The sequence below is a fragment of the Struthio camelus genome, chromosome 1 (genome assembly GCF_040807025.1).
Source record: "Struthio camelus isolate bStrCam1 chromosome 1, bStrCam1.hap1, whole genome shotgun sequence".
Lineage (NCBI taxonomy): Eukaryota > Metazoa > Chordata > Aves > Struthioniformes > Struthionidae > Struthio > Struthio camelus.
Genome location: NC_090942.1, coordinates 58,467,619 through 58,485,789, shown reverse-complemented (window position 1 = coordinate 58,485,789; position 18,171 = coordinate 58,467,619). Strand labels below are relative to the sequence as shown.

Here is an 18,171-nt window from a genome sequence, read left to right as displayed (position 1 = left end):
TTTCAGTGTTTCTTCTTATGGCTGGCCAAAGTCCAGGTGGATCCTTATATCGGAGCTGGCCCAAAGCATCTCCACTGGCTGCAATTGATAAGCAAAGCTTTGCAATGCTGTATTTTGTAGGACAGCCAATGCACCCACACCACACAAACACCTCCAGGCCTGGCTTCAGGGACAGGCCATTCATCTCTCCAATCCACATAAAGGGCATAATTCCATGTCTCAAGGTCCCCAATTTCTTATTCTCTATCTGTAAGAAATGCAGAGACTGCAAGCTCAGAGTCCCTCCCTTTGGGACCTTGCAGGATGGAGAGAGACAAGACAACCATGGGCTGCGTTAGAGTGGAACTGAATCCAAACCTCTCTTTATTTCAGGTCACGTTAGTTTTGCATAGAAGCACAGTTTACAACAGTAGTCCCTCCAGTTAAAGACAAAAATATTAAGAATTCAGTTTTTTCCAGTTCATTCCTCAAAACTCCTCTAAACAGATGCATACGTCATTTATAAATACTGCAAAACATACTGCAGAAACTTTGAGTAGCGTAGAAGTCATGATGGGATTTTCAGCAGAAAAAAAAAAAAAAGTAAAAGAAATCCAACTTTTCACAGTGTCAGCTTTCTTTGGTGGGAGTTGCTCTCCGAGCATTTCAATTGCACATTAAGAATAACGACAAATAATCAACTAATTGATTATTTCCCCCAGTTAACTTAGTCTAATCTCTCTACCAAGCCAAGGATATCATCCCTCATCGTAAGCCTGTGCAAAGAGTATCACAGCAAGTTAGAGGGCACAAAACAGTCATCAGAATGCACCCCCAGCCTCATCACCTGTTGGGGTCTGCTCCCCGCCAGGCACAGTCAGAACCTGGGTTGCCAACCCATTTCTGAGGGAAAAGGGGAAGGGGCTACAGAATACAACCGATTCACAAAAGTTTCCCCCTTCTCCCAAGGCCAATTGCACTATTCTGTGTCCAGATCTACTGGAGAAGGCTGCAAAGTTCCTACACCCCTTCAGACAGGGCGTGTTGAGGGAAGAAGAATCCCTTTCCCCACACTACACACATCGAAACACTTTGGCCCAAGCAGGGAAGCTAATCCTATAAGCTTTACCTGGCATTGGCCTGTTTGGTGATGTGGGAAAGGGCACGGTGCTGTGCCCTTAGAGGTGCTGCGCCATTAGAGGCGCTGCACAAACAGAAGAGTCTCCAACTGCTAAAGCACAAGATAGGTGGGGGCTCTGGCTGCCAGGAAGGGCTGTACAGTAACGTATCAGGGCAGCAACACCGAGGGGGACTTCAAGCACAAATACCAGAGACTGGGCTACGGTACAGAGAGAACAGTCATCCACACATCAGCATTTCACAGCTGTCCTGGAATACATGTGTATGTGTGCAGTTGTCTATTAAATATCATTAATTCCTATTCATTATTATTAGTCCCTTCCCTCACCCCAGCATCTTGGGTCAAGGGCAAATCACAGCCATTTCAGTGACTGCCGCTCATTGCCATTGGGCTGCAGAACAGGCAACTCCAGGTGAGTCATCGGGCAAGAAGGTGCTGCACCAGCTGCTCAAACTGCTCCCGCTGCTGGTAGATGTAAAGCTGGGTGTCCCAGAGGGTGTTCACCAGCACCGTGTCGTTCACCTCGTCCAACATCACATCTGTATGCAGCTGAGGACTCAGCCTGCGTATACCAGAACAGCATCACCAGCTGGGCACAGACACCAACGCGACAAGGCAACCAACATGCTCAGCACGAGACTTGTGCAAACTGGCTCCTGCTCTCCCAGGCATTCACTTCCCCTTTATCCAGGGGGCTTGCAGAGCAGAGCCGTTGCCTTGCCCCTCCTTCAAGACCTGAGATGCTGCTCACGGCTGAGCCATGATTCAGCAACTGATAGCATCGAAGACAGGAGTCTCAAAGCATGCCTGCAGCCCCCTGTGAGCGATCCCGGACAAAGCATGCCCAACGCCTCAGGTCACACAGTGGGCCACAGCGCTCTCCAATATGTCAGAGGCATGAGGCGATGGGGTAGGGAGACAGGTCTGGGCAGGCAATCCTCTGGAGGGGACACAATTTGAGATGACGCATACCACAGCAAAGTCTGAAGGGAAAGGGCTAAAAAAAGCTCTATGCAAGAAGTGGGAAAGGAAGCTCTTACCGGAAATATGGGACATCTGTCATCTCACACCAGGCCCTGGCACGATCCACAGCTGGGCCATCTGCGTCAGTGCACTGCAGGAGAATAGGCCCACAGTTAGATCCCGATTGTCACGCTGCTCTCCCTCTGCCTGCAAGTGGCTCCCCTGGCACCAAATTGAACTGTACAAGCCACAGAGGGAGAGGGAGAACCAAGAGCAAGTGCCTCCTGGATGGTAAAGATGCCCTCCGTCACAGCAGAGAGTGAATTCCCCTAAAGAAACCTCTGGGAGGCACCAAATCACAACCTCCTTGATACTGTCTCTATCCATTTATGTCCCACAAGCTCAATACTAGTAGAGTCTGCAACAACTGCAGGCCATCTGGGTTATCCTGGGACAATTTCCCAGGAAGGCCTGACATAAAAGACAGAGGAGGCAGAGGGATCATCCCAGGTATTCTCTGGCTTTAGGAAGCTGAAAGAAGATAAAGCAACAGAATTAAGACTACGGCCAGAATTCTGATCTTTCTAGCTTTCATTCACTTGAATTGTTTTCATGCATAACATCTTAATGAGCTTCTTTCTGAAGCATGCGAGAACACATGCCTATTATGCTCCTAACCACAGCTCTGAACTACTGCTTTTTATTAGTGATCTTCCCACTTTTCTAGCATTTGCTAATTCTCACAATGGCAGTAACAAAACTTTCCTTAAAGCACATGATTTTGTTTTCTGACGCTTGATTTTTTTTTTTTGTCCAGGTTGCTCAGATGATATTCAACACCTCCAGGAATCAGTACTCAAGAGTTTCATGAATTCCTTTTCCTAGGGGTCACTGACCACAGCCCTTCCCGCACGCGAGCTGCTGCAAGAACTGCATCCTTCCTTGGCACTTGAAACACTGAACAGGCAGGCATGGCTTCAGACCTGCTCTGCTCCAACACTTCTCAGGTCACCCACTACTACATCTGGTTCTTGAACTGGTCATGGTCAGAGCAGTTCCAGGGAAATAGTTTCCTTCCAAAAGGAAGGAGTTGAACGTGGTAAACCTTTGCTCCCTTCTCACAAGCAAGCCCAGGGCTCCTTCCCACCATCCCCTGCCTCCCAGTACTCACACAATCCACCACCATCTTGCCGAGCTCCCTGGCCCCAAAGACAGTCTTTGCCAGCTCCCAGGGGTTGGAGGGGCGGAAGACATCCACAGAGCTCACCGGGACCTGCGGAGGCTTCCCCGTCCCCAGGGAAACCACCAGTCCTAGTTTTCTTACTTTCTGCCTCTGCCCCTGTAGAGGAATGAAAGGTTTGTTTGTAAGGACCAATAATTAAGTCTTGGGGAGGCTCTGTAAGATGCAGCAAAAGGCTCAAAACCCTTTTCTCTCCCCTTCCCCCACCCTAATCTCCTCCCTTTGGCACTGCCTGGTAAGAAGGCATAATCCAGGCAGCTTCACAAGGTAACAGTTGCACCTTTCTGGCCCTTACACCTCTTGCTACATCCAACCCCATGGGATCACCCCACAGATAAATCCTGGGAGTAGATGGCCATGAAATGGTCCAATTCTTTCAGTGCTAAGGGCTCAGTATCTGTTTTGAGAAAAACCTCCCCTCCCAGCTACAGGGAGCATTTACTGCCTGTACTTAGCTATCTTTCTGACCATCTTGCCCAAATCACAGGAGGCATCCAATCTGTAGCAATGCAGAGTGCCCTAACATCTCCTTCTCCATCTATTTTGGAGCAGAAAAAGGACCCATAGAGCTGTCTCATGAGCCACAGGAACCATCAGCTGAATCATCCTTGGTTAAAGTAGCACAGACAGACAAAGACTTCCCTCCCATGATTCCTGCCTCCCCCATCTCACACACCTTTCCACAAGAGGTACTTCACCTTCAAGACACCATTCCCAAAGATCCCCTTCCACACACCCCTCCAGGCTGCGGTAATGCGGTAAACATTGTTTTTTCCACTAGAGAAGCATCCATTCCCAAACTCTCTCCTCCTTCAAGGAAGGCTCAGCAGAGCCAGTAAAGCCTCAGATACCAGACAGGGCCAAGAATTTCCCTCACCTTCTTGATCAGTGTCTTGTTGTACTCATGGATCTCCGTCATGGCATCGAGGGTTGGGTTGTTCGCTAGCAGCCCACCATCCAGAAAGCGCCCTATTGGCCGGAAATAAGTGGGAGCTGCACCACTGCAGCGGGCAGCACGCCACACCAGTTGGTCTGCAGAGAGAAAGGAGCAGATGGGCCTCTTTCAGCCTCCTTCCTGTGACACTTAGGGCAAAGAGCATCCCCTCTTCACTTGCACAAGGCAAACCAGTCAGGAGGGAGATTCTTGCAGTCCCAGAAGACTCTGCCCCAGATAGTTGTGCCTCTTCCTTCTAACACTGGTCCGAGTGTTTTTTTTGTTGTTGTTTTTGTTTAAAAAGATATTCTCATCACTTCCTATGTATCCTGGGCCAAATTTACTCTCTACCTGCTTCATTGCTGCTACTAGTAAGGTGAACCAGTTATGTTTGCTAAACAAAGAAAGCAGCATGCTGCATGATTTTGAGTTATGTAGCCTCTTCATGTTACCCAGCTCCTGAGGACCCAAGAAAATGTACTGACTGTACTGAGGCCTCCTCTAGCAGACCCCATCCTCTGCGAACCTCAACAGCCTGCCCCTGTTCACGACACAAGAGAAGCCACGGGAGGAGAGAAGGGGAGAAGAGGGAATCACCCCTAGGACTAAGCTACTAAGTCAAGATCAAGGATGAGCCATTCCTGAGAGATCCTAATTTTCAGAGCAAGGGGAAGAGAAACCAGCAATCTCCTGTTTTTGAGGAAAGGACCCCAACCCAATAAGCTAACTGCAGTATGTCAGCATTTACCTTCTGGTTGAGTCAGTGGTTTGAAAGATGCAGTTGTCTTGTATTCTGTGGAGGTTTTTGTCTCTGGTACAGGGTAATTTCGGAAGAGGTGTAGCTCAGCTGGCTGCCGGTCACACAGCGTTCCTGTCACCATGACCCTGGGGAACAAGACATGACAGAACAAGGGTTAAATAGAAAACAATATACTTACGGCTCCAATAGCCTGCACATCACACTTCTCCAGATCTGCTCTAAGAAGAGGCTGAACATCTGGTCCACATCACTCTTGGGAGAGCAATCAATCAGTGCCACTCCAGGTAGGGCTTACTTGGGTTTTTGGACATCTGTCATTTTGGTGTTTTCCCCAAATTCCTTCTTCAAGAACTCGTCCAGTGGCTCTGACTCGTAGGGCCGAGACCCCCGGAACACCATGTCCTTCATGCGGAAGTACAGGCAGCGCATGTAGTCCATGGACTTCCCTGAGACAGGCAACAGCGTCAGCAGGAGCACAGGGTAGAAGGAAGGGCAGGCAGAACAAACAGAGCATCAGAGCTTGAGCTTCCCGGGACCAGCAGGCAATGGGAGGTGTTATCCTAAGTCCCATCCCCTCCCCAGGCTGCCCCTCACATTCCTGGACTTCAGCAGAAATGGGGAAGATTAAACAAAAAGGCACGTTTGAAACTTAGTTTCCCACTACCAGGAAGTGCCAGTGACCCTGCTGTAAAGCCACCTTGGAGAGAGGGGGAAGAACAGAACATTGCACTCCTCCACCATGTGCATTCCTGAAATCCAGAAAGCTGCTCAAGACCAGCTAACATGAGAAGCAAGTACAAAAACAGGTCTCAGGCTTTCATTCACTAGTGAACGTCCCTTCCTTTCTTAGGCAGGGCAAGGAGCCTCAGTCTGCATTCTTGGGGCAGCTCCCAACCCACATCTTCTGCTCCCCACATGCAGAGGAAAACTTGGACCCACAGGAATGAGAAGGGACCCATTATTTGCACTGTCCTCACCGTGTACAATAGCCAGGGCCAAGATTCCCCCAGTGCTAGTCCCTGCAATCCAGTCAAAAATCTCACGAATGGGACGGCCTGCAGCCTTTTCAATAGCCAGGAGGAGCTGGATGAGCACCAGGCCCCGGATGCCTCCTCCATCCAGACACAGGAGGCGGTCTTGACTAGAGAGAGACAGACAAGGCTGACAGGGAACTGTGGCACAGCGTGCAAATCACAGTACACCACATGGGAACATGACCTATGGGGATGGGACACTAGACCAGTAACAAGAACGCTGCTGCGGACAATATGATCAGCTCATTAATAAACCCAGTGGTGCTTTCTCAGATAAAAATAAGACGGTTTTGTCTCATCCTGACCAAGGCCAAATAAGCCACATCAGACCTGGTGCAACACTGTTTGCTCTTTTTAGCCATCTTTAACTTTCCCTTGCATTAGAGGAACATTCACAAGCTAGAAACGTGCGCAAGTCCCTTATTGCACAGTAATGAATATTGCCTTGTGAACAAAAAAAAAAAAAAAAAAAAAGAGAGAGAGAACCCTAAATCCATGCTAGCAGCATGTCTGGCCTCTGACCACCTCAGTGCCAACCCTCCCTCTGTTCCATGCAAGGTGAGGTGCAGATACTGCCAAGGCAGCGCACGAGCTGCAAAGGAGCTGGACGAGCTTCAGGACAGCACAGGGAGATGGGGTATCACTAAGCCAAAACAGTGTTCGGCGACCAGTAGTGCAGGGGAGGGATGGAGCAGGGGTTTCACCTGCTGAATTTAGGCTTCACTGCAGTTCCAGAGCTGTGAGCAGGAGCAGGAGATGTTTGCTTACAGAAACAGAGCTTTACCACAACAGGGAGAAGGGGGGGGGGGTGGATTTCTGGCAAAAAAGGTAGCATTGAAGGGCACTAAATAATGCTAGCTCTGAGGATGCTGAGCCTTCTGGGAGGTGTGGGTGGGGAGGAATTCACATACATAGCTTTCACCTTCAAGCTGCACAGAAGTCCAGACAACAAGCTGTGTGACTTACTTTCTCCCACCCTCTCTAGGTGAGTCCACAACATCTGGCGTCTTCAACAACTGTCCAATTGCCGCAGAAGCATAGAGAAGGTCCTTGTACCCTAGAGGGCCATAAGCGTGCAGCAGGAAACATTAAAATAAATAAAAATTAAAAAAAATAAAGAGAGATGCAGGCATCTTTACAGCAGCTACAGAGAAAAGGGACCCAAAAGTGGTTTTCACTTTGTCTGCAGCAGCAGGACTGCAAAGAACAGAAGAGGGCCTCTTCCTGACCTCTCCTACTTTCTTTCCTATGTTCCAGATTCCCATCCCTGTCATAGGAGCCATCAGCAGTGGGAAAGCCCCCCCTAAGATGTGTCAAAACAGAGTCATTGCTACAAACACCAGACCTCAGCTGCTCTCCTTGGTAATCCATTCCACCACCAGGTAGACTGTGACATAATACTCCCCAGCTGCTGACATAAGAATCTGTTTTATCTTAGTGATACTGCTTTGCTACCTCAACCCTCTGACAAATGCCTCCAAGAGGTACTACTCCAAGTTATAATCAATTGGGAAATCCTCAATTATTTTTCTTACTTTCTCTCCTTTGCCCCCAGAAAGCTGGCTGCGGTACCTGAACTTCCCACCCCCTACAGTAAACAACTTCCACCATAATCACACAGAGAACATCCAACTCCCTTCGCCATCAAATAAGACTCCCTGCAGGAGACATGAGCTGTTTCACCTACAGCCACCAGATAGTTAATCCCTCAATTAAACCCCACACCAAAGAGAAGAAAACCCATCCTTGAGAGCAGACAGCTGGAGGTGCGCTAGCAAAGAGGAAGGATTTGTAGAAGCAGATGATGAACAAAATAGGTGAGAGAGAAGGCAGAGCCTAGCAGCATGCCCACTATGCAGTTTACTGCAAGCCATGAAATAAAACCTAAATCTACTCCTGCAAAGTAACCTAGGCAGGAGAGCTCCGGGAACAGGGTGGCTTGTCATTACCCCTCTGTTGATGTAAGCCCAGGCCACCCTGGGTACGGGGCACCAATCCGGCCTAGGTGAGAAGCCAGCCTGTGAAACCAAAAAGAAAAAAGAACAGGGGAAGAGAAGTCAAAATACCGCTGCCAGTGCCCAGGCCCAGAAGGTGGCCATGAGTAGTAGAGGAACATGGTGAGGAGTTTTTTCCAGGGTCCATGCTGAAGAGCGCATTACTCTTGTCAGTGCACCAGAGCTGAAATTAGCGGGGGGGACACCTTCACAGAGCCTCAGCCAGAGGACAGTCCCGGTGTCACCACGTCATAAAGACTTGTGGAGACACAGACACACTCCAGGGCCAAGAGGGACATTCTCTTCTAGCCCCGAGGGAGGGCCCTTTGCACCAGAGAGCACCAAGCTGAGAGAGAGAAACTGGACCAGAAGCAGCTGTTACCTCCTCATGTGTCCCATCTCAATTCACTCACCACCTACTCCATAACTGCTTACGCTGCCTCAGCCTGAGCTGCAGAGCTCCCTGGAGGAAGAAAGCCCGAACACCTAGTATAGACCCATGGGCTTATTCACACAGACTGGATGGGCAGTACAGAGTACAAGCTAGGAACACAACCTTATGTCCTGAGCTTGGCTCTTTCTATGCATAATGTAAACGCAGTGCTCAGGATCATTGCTCCTTAGGCTTCATCCCGTCCCTCTCCTAGCTGCTGATCTCCAAGATCTGAATGAGAGACACTTCTAATTTCTTGGTGCCAGCTGACATGACACTGGGATTGTCCTCAAGGAAGATCAGCAAGTACTTCCCCTTCTGTACATGACCCAGTGGACAAAGTGCATACAGGCAAATAAGGGCTACACTGCTTCCAATGGAGTGGGGGAATCACTTTTCCCTTTCCTCTTTACGCAGCTGCATTGTGTCAGGTCTGTAAAACAAGAGGAGAGTTTACAGAGCTCAGACAGGGGAAAAGCAGAGAGAAGAGCCTGGATCCTGCCACAGCTGAATGAGGACAGTCATAAGAAACTGAGAGCTAGGAGACAGCCCCCAGAGTGTAGGCAGTCTGGGGAAGAAATCTGAGAGAGGACTGTGAAGCAAGAAGGGAGGAGAGCAAGGGAGGGCCAGGGAAGGCATTACCTAAGCTGTTGAAGCTGCTCCGCGGGGCAGGTTGCCCTTCCAGGAAGAAGGAGGCAGCAGATGGTGCCAGGCATGGGGAGTCAGGGTTGGGTGGGTGGCAGCGTTCAGTCCCTACAGTTTGCAGCAGGTCTAAGAGCACTTTCCGGTTTGCACCTTAGGTGATGAAGGGGGAGTCACAGAGATCAGAAAGAGAATCAGCATATGCACACATTGCGGGGAGGGAGGGAGGGTGTGCTGCCAGATCCACAGCAGCCCTGACCCTCACAAAACCTCTGGAATGACTTGGGGAAGGGGAAAAGTATGCCCTGGATATCCCTCCCCTATCCGCAGGCAGCAAGACTTGCGCACAGCAGGGGTACCCAGCGCTGTGCAGCCTCAGGGGCGTGTGCTACACACTTGCTGTAGAAGAACAGCCCATGCCTGCTTATGCTTGGGAGTTCAGCAGCACTGCATCATCCTGTTGTGAGCCTGCAGTGCCCAATACCACAGCACAGCTTGAAGAGGAGGAATGTGTGCCAGCCTTTCTTCTTGCATCTCTGCCTCACAGAGGAGAAATTCATCAAGGAATTAACACAAAGCCTATGCCTCTAGCTCAGGAAGTGCCTACCCTACAAGCGACTGGAAGCTGGAAGAGCATCTTGGAGAAACACTGCCCACGCTTGCCTGTTTTCACTCTCCCAAGACACTGTTCTGGCCAACAAGGGAGACAGGACGCAAGGCTCACTCTGTAGGGCTGCTGATATGCTCTCTCACCTTTGCTGCTCCTGGCTGCCAACAGCCCTGGAGTCTCGCCAAAGTCATTTGGGATCTCAACATCCCCTCCAAACACAACGAGGGCTTTGATCATGTCCAGATGGTCATGCTGGGGGACAAGAGAAAGCTCAGTCAAAGGCCATGCTCCCCTCAGCTATACTGTTCCATCCCTCCTCTTTTCATTAGCTAAAGCACTCACAGGGGATCATCCCATGAAACACATCCCCCCCCTTAACAGCCAGGACTTCAAAGAAGTCTGCCCTTCAGTAAAAAACCCTCTCCTCCCCAGCAGCCTCTGCAAAACACTCACTTTCATGGCCAGATGTAGTGGAGTGTTGCCATCCTGACCTTTGGCATTGGTGCGGGCCCCATTTGTGAGCAGTACCATGGCACAGTCAAAGCGGCCCCTCTTGACTGCAATGTGCAGAGCCATGTCAGCTGTCCGGCTGGTCAAATTCACATTAGAGCCATACTCGAGCAGCAGCTGCGTCATCTGTGCCCAGGCATGAACACGCCAGGTTGAGAAGGGAAACAGCAATCATGAGGACAATCGCCTGGAAGCTCAAACAATCGAGGATCTCAGGGGCAAGCAAAGCAGGTGAAGAGGAGCAAACCTCAGCCTGGACACAACTGATGGCAGGAGCCAGCTGCATCATGCCAGACACTGGAGACAGGGTTTCCTCTGTCATTTAGCAGAGAACTACCTGTTAGTTTTTGCAAGCTGCCTGAAGCTTCTGGATATTTTGGATCTTATATGCAAGTATAACAATCAGCAGAGCTCAAGGTGGGCGGGGAGGAGCAGCAAACCATCCCTACCTGGGCCAAAATCCTTGCAGATTGGAGAGAAACGTTTGCTTTTTGATCTTGTCCTCTTTATAGGCCAAGCAGACTTATGCCTGCTCAGTCCCTCTACCAGAGGCTTCTGTGAAGGATTTGATACTGCAGGAGGGAAATGGTCCTTCCATAGGAACGTTCTCTGCTTGAAAGGAGTACCATGCCAGTGCTCCAGCACAGCATATCACATCACTCCTCAGGCCACCTCTGGCAAAAGACGCACAATAACCCACGTGCCACCACTCCGACTACCTCACACTTGCCAAGACATCAGTCTGCAGTAGCCTGCCTTGAAATCAGCAGGTAGCGACCCCAGAAGTAACTATGGTCTAGCAACAGCGCTACAATTACCCCAGCAAGGAGAAAAAAGGGACAAGCTGACAGTTTTATAGCCAAGGAAAAAGTACTAGGATGAGCCAGCCAGTTCATTTCACTGTAAGGTTCCACCACTGCATCCCCCACAGCAAACGGCACTGATTCAGCAAGGAGAGTCAAATACAGTTTCAATCACCTCCACGGCAGGGCTGCCTTTTGGGCAGTTTGCTGGAATTTGGCACTCTGCACACACATGCAGGAAAGGAACAGGCCAGCGGCAGAAAGAATTAACCAGCTGCCAAGGTGCTGGATGGCAACACAGGCTCTTGCCGTGGAGTTGGCTCTGTTTACCTCTGCCTTCTTTGCCCAGTGCAGCGGAACAGCTTCATACCGCGGGTCCTTGGAGTGAACCTGGCTGGCATCTGCCTCAAGGATGGCCTGGGCACACCTGGCAAAGAGAATGAGATGAAGAGATCGGTGGCAGTCATCTCAATTCAAGACCTCTGTTCACATCAGCACCTGCCTCCCATCCAGAGCATTTCAGATAACCCTTCAGCAGCAGCGGACTACTCTGCGACACTAAGGTCCTCAGCAGCAAAGCAGTCACGTTTTACTCTCTTCAAAAAAGGAAGAGAGCGACAGGAAGCATTCAAGCAGCACAGCATGTAGAGAAAACAGAAGAATCCCTTCCTAGTTCCGAGTTGTGGGGGAACATCTGAGTATTTCTCCCATGCAGGTCTGTGGTGTTTCTGGAAGTTCTGAAGGCCTGGGAGGAAATTCTCCTCTCCGCTCCCCTGAAAACTTGTGGAGAAAACTACAATACTTAAATACTTGCTCAAATTAAAAGTCTGTGTATTTCCCTAAGAGGGAGAAATCACACATATGGTGACAGACTAGTGTCTAGCGCCTAGAAAGCATGGCTAGGTAGACTTAAGGAACAAGTACCCACTCACAAAATAAATCACGTATCAAAGATCAAGCCCCACTGCAAAATAAGGGCCTTGAGCCTATTTTTGGCTTGTGACTGTATCTCTGTTGTAGGAAAGCACTTTTTAAAATGCTGAAATAATAGCTAGCAGCAGTTATTGCTGACTTGCAAACAAGACAAGGGCAACATCTGCAGGGCTGAAACTCTATATGAAAATAAGGGCTATAAAGCGCATCCAAAGAGACTCTAATTTCTCCAGGAAAAAAGCATGCAGGATGTGAACAACATATGTCTTTTGATTCAGTTCCAGAGTGTATTTTTAAGGGTCAGCAGTAACTCTGGCCCACAAGAGAGAAGAATAATCATAGGCTTTGGAATGAAAGCTTACCAAAGACTTCCGAAAGACTGACGTAGAGCAGTACCAATATCGTTTAAGCATTGCTAAACCATCCCCTCACAGCTCATCTTGCAAAAAGTTTTTCCAAAAACATTATTTTTAGTTTTCCCCCAAGTTTATATATTTTTTAATATCAGACCAAAAAAAAAAAAAAAAAGACCAAAAAAAATAGAAGACTGCATGGAAAAAAAACTTTCTTCTGAAAGGGTGTCTTTTTCTCCCATACCAGCATATCTCTATTCTTCCGCCAGTCCAGTGATGCAGCAAAGGACAGCACAGGACACCAGCCTACTAAGCACTGCCCCAGAAGGAGCCCATCCTTGAGCAGGATGCAACCCAGAGTAGGCAGGCAGGTCCCCGGAGAAGCGGAAAAGCACTGTTCTAGCAGGCCCAGAGGTTACTTACCCCTTCTGGGAGTACTTCAGAGCTGCATGAATGGGGTAGCCCAGTGTCCCCATGACGCTGCAGCTGGCACGGCATTTCAGCAGAGAGCGAACCACATCCTCTTTGCCCAGCTGGCAAGCGAGATGCAGAGGGGTCAGCCCTTCGTGGCTCAGGTGGTCCAAGCCAACAGTTGGGGTTTTTCCCAGGAGCTGAGAAAAAGAAAGAGGGGTGGGGGAGGGGAAAAATCACCCATCCACCCACCAAAATAAAGACACCGAAGGCACCGTCTCTCTTCCTGAACTCTGAGGACGGACTCTGGAACGCTGGGCTCCTGACAACACCACAGCCTGTCCTCTTTACTCCTACTTCCAACATGATAATTACTAAAGCGCTCCTTGTTCTCTCTTCTGAAAGGTTGATTGCTGCACTTTGCGCTCTCTTCCTCTGGCCCGTGTGCTTCCCAAACACCCCTCAGCCAGAAAGGGCTCGCTCGACCCAGAACTGCGTTACCACAGCCCAGCAAACTCCCACCCACCAGCTGCAAAACAGTCCCGCTGCAGGAGCCAAGGTGGCCAAACTGAATGCGAGCACTAACTGAAAGCAGAAGCTTCCTCTGCTGCTGCAGCTCCATCAATTACCATGACCAGTCAGCAGCAGGAGCTTAGCCTCTCATGCAATCCCATCATTGCTTGCAGCCCCAAACACGAGTCTGTTTAAAATATACACGTGGAGAGATGCGTGAAGGAATTTTCTTCCCCTCCCTGTACATTTCAGGCTTGTTACCGGCTCACTGGTTTGTTACACAAAAATACCCCGCAGCCATACTGAAGAAACTCTTGAGGCCCTGCTGTACACAAGAGAAGCAGGAATTTAGAGTTTTTCTCTGGTTTAGCGAAGAATTGAGAGAGCGCGCAACAGGCAAGAGACTCATCCGAACGAAAAGCATCTCTGAACAAACAAGCCAAGTTGCTGTCAAAGTGAAATACAGGAAGAGGATATCTTGTTAATACAAAGGTCCTAATTGTCCTACTCTATAGCATGGCAAGCCCCGATCATCATCCCTCCCCAATCACACATTAGGAAACCCCATCACAGTCTGGTAGGCAGAGGGAGAGCTGTCACAACACGTATTGGGCAAACGCGGGGGATGCGGGTGTAGGCAATAGCTTGTCTCGCATTCAGCGCTCAGGAACTGACAGAGGCGAGGAACCAACATGAAAGGCCACCCACACCCTTGTGAACCCTGTCACTCTGCCCAACACCTCACAGCAATCGAGAAAGCCTCTGGCTTCAGACTGTCTCTGCCTCAAGGCTCTGTAGGCTGTCCCCAGCGCAAGGCCATTCAGTTCAATCAACAAGTTCTGCAGGATCAGGAGAGCTAAGAAAGGCTCCAAACTAGCTGGCAGGCAATATCTGCTACCCTACGGGGGCCAAAAGGTCCCTTTTGAGGCACTTGACCCAGAGCTGAAAGCCCTGTTAGGAGGGCACAGAGAGGGGACAGCCAAGGGCCTGAGGAAAGGTATGACTAAGACCTGAGGCTAATGCCAAATAAAGGACACTTTCTGAAGAACCTATTGCTTTATATCCTCGTCCTATTGCAGGCTGGAATTTGGGGTCCACTCATGGGGAGCTGCAGCAAGAAAGGGGGCAGAAAAGAGCTGAAGCCAGCCTCAAGCACTCACATGATGCTGCAGCAGAGTGAACCAGTTTAGCTTTCTTCTCCCCAGTGTGCAGCCCTAAGCTATTTTCCTCTCTCTCCCCTCACAGCATAGAGGGGACCCATTTCACTCCCACTCCTCTCAGTTTTGAAATCACTCCCACCTCGATGATCTGGGGGCTGCTCCCTCGCACAGCGTAGTGGAAAACCGTCTCCCCGTTCCTGTCGGTAATGTCCACCCGTGCATGGCACTCCAGTAGCTCCTGCAGGCAAGCTATGTCCCCCTTGCGGCATGCCAGGTGCAGCGGGGTGCAGCCCTCTTCGCTGTCTGTGTTGTTCACACAGCTGCAAGAGGAGAGGAGTCAATGTGACACCAAGGAAGGGCTGCAAAGATGAGGACATGCAGCCCCCTTGGTGGCCACTTCAAAAGGAACCTTCAACATCTGCAATGGGCCCAAATGGTACAAATCACTGAGGTTCACAAAAGCCTACTCCTTTGCCAGGGAAGGAGCACAGGGAAGCGCTACCAAGTAGCCCCAGCCTTGCTGCAAGCTCTCTTCCTGCCACTCAGCCCCCTGTCCTGCCCAGCAGGGAGACACCAGGCAGCTCCCACTGCCCTTACGAAATGGGAACACAAGATTACAGTCAGCAACTGTGACACATCTTTCAGTCCACTAACTCCTCACAGATCTGCCCTTTCCTACATGGATTTCCCCATGGAAAGAGAAGGCAGGCTTGTACCCTTCTTGTGCACTTCCAGAAAGACAGTCCTAACCTACCTGCTCTCTTATGGGTTACAGTGCCACAACACCCTCTGAAGAGCAGCTCCACGAGGGCTGTAAGAGTTTTGTTAGTGCTTCCAGCAAAGCAGTTCACCCTTTTAGCTCAAACACCAGCAGTCTGGGCTTTAATGTCAATAGGTCCAAAGACTGCAAATAAACTTACAGAGAGACCAACAGACACCCTTCGCTATCATATCTGTTATTCACACAAGACAGATACCAAGGTCAGCAGTTGCAAACTCAACCACCGCAGTAACTGCAGGTGTCAAGCTTCTCCACGCAGCAGCTCACTTTGTTTTGGTACAGCAAGCTGAGATACCCAAGTCTTGCCTAGCCTTGCCTCCTGAGCTTGATCCCAGCACTAGGCCCACAGGAGATCCCTCCCTGCCTCTTGCCTCAGAACATGGTTGTGCCGGAAGCTCTCGCGATGACCAATCTCCACCGCAACATGTGCTGAGGACCAGCTGGGGTGGTTGCGGAAGCAGTCACTGAGCTGCTGGAGAACCTCCAAAGACAAGGGCTGATGAGAGCTCTCGTAGAAAGGACGCAGCTGCCTGGCATACTGTTCAAAACACACAATGGCATCTGTTTCGTTGTCAAGCTGGAAGAGCCTAGGGGAAAGGCAAGAGGAAAGAAAGGCAAAGGCAAATGCAGTGTAAGTCCTGCTCAAAGAGAGACACAGTTCTCCAAACATTAGTGCTGGAGGCTTTTCCTCTTCCTCCTTGTCATGTGGCAGATTCGTTCCAAGGGAAGGAGAGAGCCTGCTACGGAAGCACAGCAGCCTTATTCTTCCTGAGGAATGTTAACTTTTGTGCTCAAGTATCCTGTGCTCCTGATCCCAAAATAGCAAAGCATATGAGTAAAAGTGCATGTGTTTGTGGACATTCAGCGCTTATTATGTGGTTGCCTGTTCTCCGCAGCATTTGAACTCAGTCAGGCAATACCTTCCATGCTGCAGGCTGTTTTGACAGCTCTTTCAACAGCACACACAAGGACCTCCCATTCCCCATGAGCCCACTGCTGGTCAAACACTTCACCCCACACCCACAGACCCGAAGAACCACGGTCCTGAGATTGGAACATTTCACATCTTTAATTTCCCACTTGAGCATCAATCAGGAAAGGATGGCCTGTCACTTACCGGAAAGCAACCTGTGGGCTCTGGGGATTCACCAGCAGGCAATCCCAGGAGCGCGCAAAACCATTTTTATACAGGGTCACCCTGCCTTCTTCCCTCAAGCAGGTATGAGTAGCATATTCCCCAACAGTCACCTCCTTTACCCGGTAAGGGTTTGTAAATATTTGGGTGACGCTGTTGATGGTGTTCACAAGCCGGCCAAGAAACTGCATCTTTCTGGAGAGTCAGTCCTGAGGGAAATCCAATTGCAAACTTAGCCTGAGCCAGACTGCCCCTTCCTTGAACTTAATAACCCAGTGCAAGGAAAGGAGAACTGAAAGAACAAATAACCACCAGAAGGAAAATCCAGCATGAATAGGAGCTTTTGTTTATTAGCTCTTCCTGGAAGGGCGCACGAGGTTCTCCTCTGCACCCCGCAACTATGCCTCATCCTTAACCTCCTACTTACAGGCTTACACAGCAACCTCGGCCGGCGACGGAAATCCCCCTCCAGAGCCGGCCAGCCCCCTCTCCTCACGGCGGCAGGGAGGATGCCGCGCCGCCTCCCTCCCTCCCTCCCTCCCTCCTTCGCCCTGCACCTGGGAGAGCCACCAGCCGCCGGGGATGGGAGGGGGGGCTGAAGGGGGCCCAAGTGCCCCCCGAGGAGCGGAGGTGGTGGAGAAGGGGGTCCTGGCGGGGCCGGGCCCGGGGCGCTGCTCGGCGCTGGCAAGTCCTCGACGCCGGGGCGACGCCTCCCGCCTCACACCCGCCGCCGAGGGCCGCGGGCCCCCACAATCCTCAGCGCGCGGCCGCCGGAAGGGGCGGGGCGGGACAGGACAGGGCAAGGCGGGGAGCGGGGGGGGGAGGGGGAAGGAGGAACGGACTCGCATTCCAGCGCGCTTACCGCACCGCCGCTTCCGCCGACGGCCACGCCGCCCCGCCCCGAGAGCGGGCCAATCGGAGGCGGCCGAGCGCGAGGAGGGGCCGGGGGCGGGGAAGAGGGCTCGCGGCTGCGTGATGGATGGAGGGCAGAGCCGCGACGTGACGTGACGTGACGTGACGGCTGGCCCGTCGGCGGCCATCTTGACGAAGGGCGGAAGGGCGCGCGATGCGCCCGGCGCGGCCGCCATTTCGCTGAGGGGCGGGGACTCGCCCTCCCCTTCTTAAAGGGGCAAGGGCGCCACAGGGCTGGGTGAGGGGTCCGCCTGCATCGCGGGAACGGCCCTTTTCCCAGACTCGCGGTTTTCTTTCCCCTAAATTTTGGGCAATTTCTAAATTTCTAGCGTTGGGGGCTGCATTTCTTCCTTTACCCTGGTTCCAGAAAGAGTGTGTAAATAAACGTTGCGGCAAGTTTCCCCCGAGTGGTGCCTGTTTTGTGTGCACTTAACATGCATGCGCTTATATATATGCATCCATCTGTGCACACGTACGCATGCATAAATGCATACACGTGCACATGCACACACATACATAGACACGTACAAACTTGCAAGTCCACACGCATAGCCATATGCACATACGTGCCCGTACACCTGTCTGTGTGCATGCCCGGGGGTCTCGGGGCAGGGAGCTGCCCCCCACGCTGCAGCTCCAGCAGGGATGTTTCTTCCCCCCCGCCCCAAAAAACCCCAAAGGGCCCAAACCCCCTCGCCCCGGGCAGGGAAAGGCCTGGCACGGGGGGAAGATGCTCCCCCCAAGCGCTCTTTTAGTGCCGGTTACGACTACAGGTAGCCACCTAGAGAAAAAAAAGCCGGCCCTTTCCCTTTCCCAAAGTTAAAAAAAAAAAAAAAAAGTAGCTGGAAAACATTTTTAACAGCGGCTCTTCCTGCCTCTGTTGGAAAGCCGTAAACAGCTCCGCCAGCTGCTGCGGCGGGACGGTTAACG

At 51.0% G+C, this 18,171-nt stretch overlaps 1 protein-coding gene across 5 annotated transcripts; it reads right to left on the bottom strand.

Annotated features, from left to right (window-relative positions):
- Positions 1-330: 330 nt before the first annotated feature.
- Positions 331-17,300, bottom strand: PLA2G6 (phospholipase A2 group VI). 5 transcript variants are annotated; one of them, XM_068942231.1, is made up of 17 exons: positions 17,192-17,300; positions 16,312-16,538; positions 15,566-15,781; positions 14,553-14,733; positions 12,753-12,940; positions 11,374-11,470; positions 10,184-10,366; positions 9,874-9,982; positions 9,121-9,273; positions 7,018-7,108; positions 5,995-6,158; positions 5,313-5,463; positions 5,006-5,142; positions 4,201-4,355; positions 3,255-3,422; positions 2,161-2,234; positions 331-1,682 (listed from the first exon to the last, which is right to left on the bottom strand). In XM_068942231.1, exons 2-17 carry the CDS (start codon positions 16,518-16,520, stop codon positions 1,538-1,540), a joined length of 2,421 nt encoding a protein of 806 aa, XP_068798332.1. In that variant the 5' UTR covers positions 16,521-16,538; positions 17,192-17,300; the 3' UTR covers positions 331-1,537. The 5 variants fall into 5 exon arrangements, with proteins under 5 accessions (XP_068798332.1, XP_009663512.1, XP_068798353.1 ...); XM_009665217.2 differs by having other exon boundaries at positions 16,757-17,197; XM_068942252.1 differs by lacking the exon at positions 17,192-17,300 and adding an exon at positions 16,887-17,104.
- Positions 17,301-18,171: the final 871 nt, after the last annotated feature.

Bases quoted from the DNA above. Each gene is read 5' to 3' on its own strand.
- PLA2G6 (XM_068942231.1), bottom strand. From the start codon at position 16,520: ATGCAGTTTCTTGGCCGGCTTGTGAACACCATCAACAGCGTCACCCAA. The intron at 9,274-9,873 runs GTGAGAGAGCAT...TCATCACCTAAG, and splicing joins GGCAGCCAGGAGCAGCAAAG to GTGCAAACCGGAAAGTGCTC. The intron at 7,109-9,120 runs GTAATGCCTTCC...ATGGCCCTCTAG, and splicing joins GAGCAGCTTCAACAGCTTAG to GGTACAAGGACCTTCTCTAT.